Source organism: Hakea prostrata, chromosome 1 (genome assembly GCF_041222555.1).
Source record: "Hakea prostrata isolate BN-2017 chromosome 1, UWA_Hpros_2, whole genome shotgun sequence".
NCBI lineage: Eukaryota > Viridiplantae > Streptophyta > Magnoliopsida > Proteales > Proteaceae > Hakea > Hakea prostrata.
The window spans coordinates 64,913,065-64,922,514 of record NC_142600.1 but is presented as its reverse complement, the minus strand read 5'-3'; the positions used below and the strand labels follow the sequence as shown (position 1 = coordinate 64,922,514).

Sequence of the window (9,450 nt, the reverse complement as noted above, 5' to 3'; positions counted from 1 at the left end):
TCGAGAAATTAATAATGCTAGCCAAATTCAATTCTAAATTTCCAAAAAGCACATCCAAAATAAATATGAAAATGAGAAATATAAACCAAAGGCAGCCACGATGGTGCCACAAATCTAGACTTTCTTCTAAGCAGCAAAAATAACATAAAAATACCTATCACAGTAAGAACATGCCTTTCCCAACATGAGAAACCACCAGTTGAGGAAGGTTGAAAACCCGAAGGGGCTGAGCGATAAAAGCTAGCAATGTCTACTGCTGAGCGCACTGCACTCGAGGCATTGACGGCTCATCATCCTCATCATAAGCCTCCTGCTGCTGTTGCTGCTGTTTTCGCCTCATTTCCTCTTCAATGTTGACATCAGTCATGGTGGTCTCTTCACATTCATCCAACTCCATTTCTGACAAATGGCTGCTTGGCCTTGGTGGTAGAACTGTCTCCAATGAACGGCACTGGTCTGGGTTGAGAACCCCGGATTCTGGGAAATCAACATTGAATTGGATGTAAAGTCGCCCCCTCATAAAAGGTCTCCCATGGTGTGGCATACCCTCATCATTAATAGCCTTGTGTTGACCTGCATATCAGGCCCACAAAAGGAATATATTGATAATTTATACAGAGAAAGGGAGATGGCTTATGTCTTGTTAAAAGAGAGAAATCAACATAATACCTGGCTTGATAATCTCGCCGGGGTTTGATTTGATCAGTAACTGTCTGCCATCCAGGTGAGTCAAAGCAAACTGGAAGCCACAAAGAGCTTCTGTAAGACTAAGTGTATGTTCAACATAGAGATCATCAAACTTCCTCTTGAACTTGGGGTGCTCCTTCAGTTGCAACATGAAAACAATGTCCCCTGTGATGGTATCAGGCTGCAAAATATAGGGTTCAAAATATTAGTAATGCTGGAATTGAAGTTTGACCAAAGCATGAGAACTCCAAGGTAAATGTCTAAGATGTAGGTTCCGTTGCACTTACAGCCTCATCAGCTTCACCTTGGAAAACAATTTTCTGGCCATGCTGCATTCCTTTCTCAACGTGAACCTCCAGCACCTTCTTCTCCTGTGTAACTTTGCTTCCTTTGCACTGTGTGCATCTATCTTTCTCACTGATAACCTCACCTGCGCCAATTAAAATTTTAAAATAACGATGGCATAATCATAAGGCAGAATTGCAGCAAACCAAACTGGAGCTGTAATTTAGAACCTGAGCCTCTGCATTCTGGGCAGACATGCTGCATCTGTTGGATCATGCCTGGTCCAATCTGTCGGGTTGAGATTTTCATTCCTGAACCTTGGCATCCATAACATCTTCCAGATGCCCCACTCTTTGACCCTTTACTGAAATGATTAGACTCGAATTAGAAGCCAGACAAGTTTATACATAGGTAATACACAACATGAGGTATGCCGAGACACCAAGTCAAAAGAAATTTCTCCAAACCACCGTCCAAGGAAATCAGGCAAATCAAAACGTCAGAAAAATGAAGCTGTAAAGCATGTACCAAAAAATTAAAATAAAAAATCTTCCGAAAATTTTAAGACAGGCCACAGGTGCAAAAACATCATTTAGAAATTGACTGGATGATATATCTACAATAGCTGCTAGCAATTGATTGGCGATTTCTCAGATGGATCACAAGTCAACAAAAGAACCTACGTAAAGCTACAAATACTTGGCAGAGTAGTAAGTCGTTCATAAATTCCACAAGTAATTTATTTCTAGCACAAATTCAAGTCCTTATGAAAGTGTTCTTATAAAAGGTCCTTAAGCTATAAAGGTACGTATTGTAACACTCACACAACATTATGGAAGCTCCTCCTACAATTCCAACAACATCATCTAGTCATCATTTCTGGTTTTCTCATTTCCAATATAAAACGCACTAGTTAACTGCCCATCTACCTTACCTACCTTTAACCATTGAAATAGCTTTCTCCTTGGGCTGTAGGTAGGATGAACCCTAGGTTCAGGCTAAGAAACTTCCGAAAAAAGATCCCAAGCAAACCCAAGTCAAAGTCAACAGAAAAGATCAATGGTAGTCAACCTTCCCAGGTGAGTATTGAACTTGACAATCAACAACAACAAATCAATATAGATGTCCTTCAGAAGATGGTGATTGAATGTTCAGAGTAAACGTAATTAGGAAAATCAAATCTGAAACAGAATTTCAGCAAACAACAGATTTCTTGATGCAGACTCAGCACTGAATTGGACTATGTATCAGTTCATGGACATGCTCCTATTTGTGGACCTAAAAGTTGAGTGTCTACTACCCGGAAAAGAAAAAAAAAACTGTCTAGGCATAGTACAAAAATAGTTTATTAATTGGTTCAAGAGCTCTACTTAATGTAATATGAGTGTTTGCCAAAGCACCATTTACAAAAGGGGAAAGCCGGAGTGTGATCTCACAGGCTGTTTTGCTGCTTCACCCCTTAGGTAACAAAAAGCCTCCACACCTTGAGTTGCCAAACTACAACAAGAGGTCCAATTTAACTTGCAAGCATATCAACGTTTTGGCTTTGAAACTGGTTTTGACCAGGCCAAAAACCAAAACCTCTAGGTTTCCAGGTACTTTCTTTGGGAATTTCAACCCTAGGGTTCAAGCCTAATATGACCTTCATTTCATCATTTGAGTTATTGCCTCCTACGTGTTAAATTGTAATAAACACAATGGAACTAGTATTTTTTTCCCAAAACAACCACTGAAAAGTTACCATTCAAGTATACTAACAAATGACTAGTTCTGCAAAGTACATAATGTATTGCATGTATGCATAGAATCGTCAGACAAGTCAACAAAATTCAATAAACAACCGGATTAAGTGATGGCTCATTCAAGGCATGAACAAAACAAAATTAAAAAAAGGGAAAGTTCGGAACTATTGAGTATGGCTCATGCTTCACATTCTATTGCTGACATGCACAAGGGTCCCACTCGGAGTTTCCTTTGTAGAGGCCTTTTATCATTTTGGGCCTCGGAGTTTCCTTCGTAGTTTGGGCTTGGGCCAATGAATAATTATTGTGGGTTAAGAGGTGTTTGAACACAAAGGGGAGCAAAAGAGTTGTTTGAAGGCAAAGAAGTTGTGGATATAGGGTGAAAATGAGGTAGAAATCACCAAATACAAGAGAAATCAACAAATATCGGTCAAACCTAAGCTGCAAAACCAGGGCACAAAGGTCGAAACCTGCGATATTTGCAGGTTTGATCAAGATAGAGGATTTTATAAGATCAAGATAGAGTTAAGCCTAGAAAGACAACAGCCAGGTGTATACAGCAAGCTCCATCCAAGGTAGATGGGTCCATACAATATTTTCAAGCATATTAGACAAATGCGTATGTGTTAGAGCAGCCCTCTAATATGGGCATTAGCAACACCTTCAATGCAGCTGAGCATTAAATGAGAGATATAGAGTGTTCTCTCTATCCAGTAAAGGTAACAACAGGGCAACAGTGAGAAAAAAGAGAGAATAGGAGGAAAGCAAGGGAGAAAATGGGAAGAAGCACAAACGACGAGAAGAGAAGAAAGAAAAGAAAACGAGGGCTAAAAGGGGGGGGGGGGGATCCCACAAACCTGAGAACAGGCTTTTTCAATCAAAACTCGCAACTTCATTCTCAATATCTTTGGTATCAGTGAGTGAAGATGTAGACAAAAATTAAAGGAGATAAAACACTGGCTTATCTCTTGCTACTTATCTCCAATTAAAGATCCAATAATAAATAACTATGAAGAGAGATCAGAAATTCATGTATGGGCTGGCAACTATCACCCGGAAAGGGATGTTTTAACAGAACACAGAGAGGACAGAGGATAGGGGAAAGAATACCTATCTGAGATTTTTTTTAAAATAATAATAAAGACGCATCAAAGAAGATGATAAGATCAACAACCAACTTGGTCGCACCATCTCACAAGCATGCAACAAACCCAATTTTATTCACTATTCAAATTGATCAATCAATGGGTAAATGTATAAAATAAAAAGTAAAAAGAAAGATTTCTTTTTGGGCTTAGGTTTCCAAATCTTTCTAGCAAAAATAGAAGAACAAATATTACAAAATAAATTCAAACAACCAAAACAACTATTGTTGGTCAGAAACCTGGTTTACCCTCTTTTGGGCTTGGATTTCCAAGTCTTATTGGTTCCATTCTAGTGATACAGCATCAAAAGCCTATGCTTGCACACACAAAGCAGGTATGAGTAACCTCTCATGGGTACTCTATAACTTCAGAGCCTGCTTCAATAGTCCTATTCCAATTTTCAACATATGGCACTCACCAAGAAAGAAATAGTTTGCATGTAAACCCTAAGTGACAATTAACATTCAGATTCACCAACCAAACCTGCAAGAATAATAATAATAGCTTAGGGATAGATGGGATACCCTTTACATTTTGGGCATAGTACATTTCTTGACAGAGAAAGCTTCTTAGATGTTCCATTATACAAGTCCTCTAGAGAAACCTTCAAGGTGTGGACCACATCTTCGCCTTGTTTCTGTCTTCTTCCTCGTGAGCTACCACCACCTTCAAAATTTAGATAAAAATGAAAAGAGGATCAAAGACTATAATGAATCACTTACAGAAGACGATGGAATTGCACAACCGTAGCACAAAGTAGACAGAGTCAACAAAATATAGAAATGACTTACCACCAAAAGCACCTCCACCAAAGAATGATTCAAATATATCAAAAGGATTATGAGAGGCACCACCTCCTCCCATTCCTTCCTTGAGTGCATCTTCACCATACTGGTCATAAATTTCTCTTTTCTCAGGATCACTAAGAACTTCATAAGCCTGAGCCAACTCCTTGAACTAATACAACCAACAAAACAATAAGTAAACCTGAGAACCTATACAAAAGCCTTCCTTAAACTAGAACCCAGCTTTTGCATAATATTATTATTTATAAAAAATAAATAAATAAATAAATAAAACTGAATTCTGCACTCGATAAGCACCCAACCATGCAACAGATGTATTAGTATCAAACTAAAAACACTCGAAGACAAACAAGGAAGTGCAAATGCACAGTTGGGCGAATTTCATTTACACACCAATGGTACCATCGTGCACACAAGTAACGAATATTATTTAACACTTATAATTAAACATCTATCTTTTGACAGCAAATGGTTTAAAATGTAAGGTTTATGGGAATGCACGTCACCTGCTCTTCCTAACTGAAGGTGATAATACTAAAAGTTATTAGATTGCAACTGAACATAAATATATATGCACATGCTTCAAGTGAGGTAGCTGCTTGGCAATCAATAATTCACAACAAGACAATTGAGGGGAAAATGAACTTAAGATTAAGTCTTAACACATCAACATATTTCAACCCAACCACAGCAGGGATGAAGAGGAGTAGATTTTCCAAGCTGATATTGCAGCAGGTGTTCAATTTTGTTTTCAACCCCCTGCAAAGGCATGGAGGCCAAAGAACCAAAGGAAACCCAACCGGCCTAGAGGGTCAAATCTCATATAATATAGGCTCAATCAACACAAATTTTGTTCAGGGGTTGTTCCCCTCCAAGTCTATTAAAAGCAAACAACCAGAATTATCTGAAGATTCAGGGCTGTTGAAACAGAACAGTAGACCATGGAACCATGTCTGAGGTTTGAATGGTGTATCAGATCAAAAGGAGAATTGGGGGTAGGGGGTAACGTCTAGGGTTTTAAATCCCCCTGAGGAGAGTGAATTTACTAAGCCCTAGAAGTTCCATCAATCTGGAATACTAAGGGTGGAGTCCAAGTGAACTCTTCATAGAGAGGTAATTTGTTGCTCAGAAGAGAAATACAGCAGGGAGTAGAAGGGGGGGGGGGGATATGGAAGCTAAAAGCTAACCTAACCTAAGAGAGGCTTAGAATCATGAGGGAGAGATTGCACAAGCATGCACACATGCACTCACAAAACTCAGCTAGTCAATTCATTTGCAAATCTGTCCAGTGAGTAGGGTTACAAGGGTATGAAAGATCCAGTTTGAAGTCTAATGCTGAAATAGAAGTAAAACCTCACTGTCTCAAAATTATTTTAAACTCTAAAACTAAAAGGGGAAATGCAGCTCTGACCATGTAAGATAAAGAGACTACATAAATATCCAAATTACATAATTATAAATAAATTAAAAAAATATATATCAATATCTTACCAGACCCAAATTGCAATTCAGGTCCAGTTCTCGGTCAGCAATCTCAAATTGCTTCAATCTAGTTGAAGAACTGCTCCTGCATCACTATTGTACCATAAGGTAGCTGACGGCCAGAGATCTAAGCCACACAATACAAATGAACCTTTAGCATTTTAGGAATGCCATCTCAAGTAACTCCCCATCTTGATGTTCCAATGGAAAACCAAATGATTGCTTCTGCAACTGGGGTAGGGGCAGCAAACTATAAATATAAGACACCTTCACTTTAAATGATGACATTTCTTTCAAAAGTAATACTAGGCCACATAAACTGCCCATATCTATGTATTGGTATCCTAAATAATTAAAACCCCGTTCATTAATATTCTCCAGCACTACTACTCATACTGCATCCAGTTCTGACAACCAAATTCTAGAACAGAGTTATATGCTCAACAAATCCTACAAGGAATTATTGCTTGGTAGAGAGATAAAAGCTTCAACAGTGAAGACAAAGACATGAGAATATGAGATCGTGTAGTGGTCACTTTGTGCAAAAAGTCTAGACAATCACTAAGGGACCCTTATAGGACCCGGCAAAGCAGGGACTGAACTATGAATAGTTAAGTTTGACCTTTAACAGATAACATGAAAAACTAGAGATTCTTTTATGTGGTCATCGATATATAACTATGAGTGGATTCCCGACTGATATTCAAAGGGAATGGTACAGCAACAAGGTAGACTCACTTTCTCAGGGTCACCACCCTTGTCCGGATGATTCTTTATGGCAGCTTTCCTATATGCCTTCTTCAGTTCATCTTGACTTGCACTGTTTGAGACACCAAGAATCTCATAATATTTGGTGCTATCACTCTTCTTTGGAGCACGGCCAAACATGATTGCAGCGCTTCAGTACTCCACACCACACAAACTATCTCAAAATTCACTGCTGATTCTGAGCTCAAACATGCGAAAGATGAATAAAAAGTGAGTAGCAAATAAATATTAATTAAGTATAATAAACCAAGTGGTAAAAGGAACGCATACAAACACCGCTCATCCATATACAAAGTAGTCAGACTAACTAATATTGGACAATGACAAGAAGAAAAAGGAAAAGAAAGAACCTTTGAATATGGAAACGAAGAGGAAAAGAATATTGCCATAAACAAAAGGAGCAATAATCAAGTAGTGCCAAAAAAAAAATCTGCACTAATGCATCACCAAAATAGATACTCAATGGCTCCGGTAAAATTCAATTGCCGACGATAGAAAATTGCTTGTTCCACAGATGACAGCAAAACTATATTTTCTAACGTGTCAATAGATCAACACCACCAAGCTACCATGATATAGGAAGAAACAATAAAAATTTTGAAGCAAAGATGGAGAAAACAGAATAGACAAGGAACCACAATTCTGTGCAAGAGAAAGACAGTTTAAAAAAAAAAAAAAAACCGAAAAAACCAAAAATCAAAACCCATGTTAGACACACTAGATCCAATCATACAAAAGCAAAGTTGCAATAAAGAAAATGAAGCACGTAAAGAGAATAAAAACATGTGCTTGTGTACACAGACGTGCGCCACCTAAGATGAGAAAGAGAGAACAACCCTTAAGCACCTCATCAGTATCAATAACAGGGAAGGAAAAGCAAACGAGCACGTTCGAGACCACAAGGAACAGGGAGAGTGAATTATAGCAAAAGCCTGTTTAATCATCCCAACAAGTACGGCAAAAAAAAAAAAAAAACACAGTCGCAGTCCAAAATCAAAACGCACTACAGAGATAAAAAGAGCAGATTAAAAAAAAAACAGTGTAAATCAATTTCAATCTGATCTGAGTCCCTAACTTCACATGTATTTGCTCATACAAGAAGCCAAGAAGAAACAACCACCTGTCAAAGCAAAAGGATAACCTAAACTTGTACAAGATGTTGGTTGTGTTCTCGGATTTGAAGGATAAAAATCAGATCGACGAGAACATCCAGAGAGAGAGAGAGATCTTACTGGTATGCTATTGTTGTTGAGAGCTAAGAGCTCGAAGCTAAGCAGCGAGAGAGACAGCGGTAGGAGTCGAGGAGAGGCGTCTCGTCTCCCTAAGGCCCTAACGAGTCGCAGAGGAGTTTTCAGATTATGTGGAGGGTCTATTTATTGGAACTAAATATTTAATTTAATAATAAGAATAAATAACAAAAAAAAAAAAAAAAGAAGAGAAAAACTTTCTTTTTATCATCAAAAATGAAAAAGTATATAGGCCTTAAGCGTTATACATGTACGTGTCATGTGTGTCTTCTAGCTAGGGCAGCTCTGGCAGACTAATCTGTGAATCGCGAACGTCAGCTTTGGATTACCAACGGTTCAGATGGGATTTGGGTTTAAATTAAAAAAATATTTTTTTAATATAATAATAATAAAAGGAGAGAGAGTCGAAGTCTAACCGTAATAAGTAAGTCATCCTGGACCTATAAAACAGCCAGAGGCAGAATATGATTCAAAACAGCAAAGAGTTCTTTTTAAGTAAAACTTGATAGAATCAACTGGAAATCTACCAACAGAAAGACCATTCAAATCCCAAGCTAACGTCACCAAAATTGGGTTAAGATCCCAGAGCTGCACCACAAAGTCACTTTATGTTTTCTTTTTATGGGTAGATAGATGTATTTATGTTGATTTTTTTCTTCCCTTTTTTTGTGAGAGTAGTATTTTATTTTGGAATTGAGTAAGAGGGCCTTAAGTAATCTAAGGTTGTCAATCGTAGTACGGTTTCGGTACAGTACCAACTTTGAATTCCGAAAACTAAAATTGTATCATACTAAGTTTGCATGGTACGATTTCGGTATTTGCAGAAACGGTTCGGTATGATTTCAGTATTACATTTGTGTTGGAAAACGATTTAAACACAATATCTAATGTGATACAATTTTGGTACGAATGAACCCATGCCACTTTTGTTATTAGTTCATTAAGATCCTAATGAAATTGCAATCAAACAATCGATAGAATCTGATATTAACAGAGACAAACAAGTAAATCTAATTAACAGAGACAAAACAATAAATTTAATTAACAAAAACTTATAAATATAAATCTCTTCAAGCTCTGATAAAAGCATGAAAAGAAGAACGATTGCGTAGGCAGATTCTTCCCTTTTCATGTTTAAGATTTTTTTTTTGGTAAGCGAACATTTAATTAAAAATAGGGCAAGAATAACCCAAGACATCCTGATTACAAGCTTCAAGAAGTCAAGGAGCGGAAATAGGTCAGACAATCCTACTTGCCAAGGACTGGGCTTTCCTAGCTAGACAATCGG

At 37.8% G+C, this 9,450-nt stretch overlaps 1 protein-coding gene across 1 annotated transcript; it reads right to left on the bottom strand.

Annotated features, from left to right (window-relative positions):
• On the bottom strand, positions 1-8,276 carry LOC149029419 (chaperone protein dnaJ A6-like). Its single transcript, XM_089141860.1, has 8 exons — positions 8,148-8,276; positions 6,886-7,093; positions 4,651-4,816; positions 4,384-4,525; positions 1,203-1,336; positions 975-1,117; positions 670-868; positions 1-573 (listed from the first exon to the last, which is right to left on the bottom strand). Exons 2-8 carry the CDS (start codon positions 7,033-7,035, stop codon positions 251-253), a joined length of 1,257 nt encoding a protein of 418 aa, XP_088997986.1. The 5' UTR covers positions 7,036-7,093; positions 8,148-8,276; the 3' UTR covers positions 1-250.
• Positions 8,277-9,450: the final 1,174 nt, after the last annotated feature.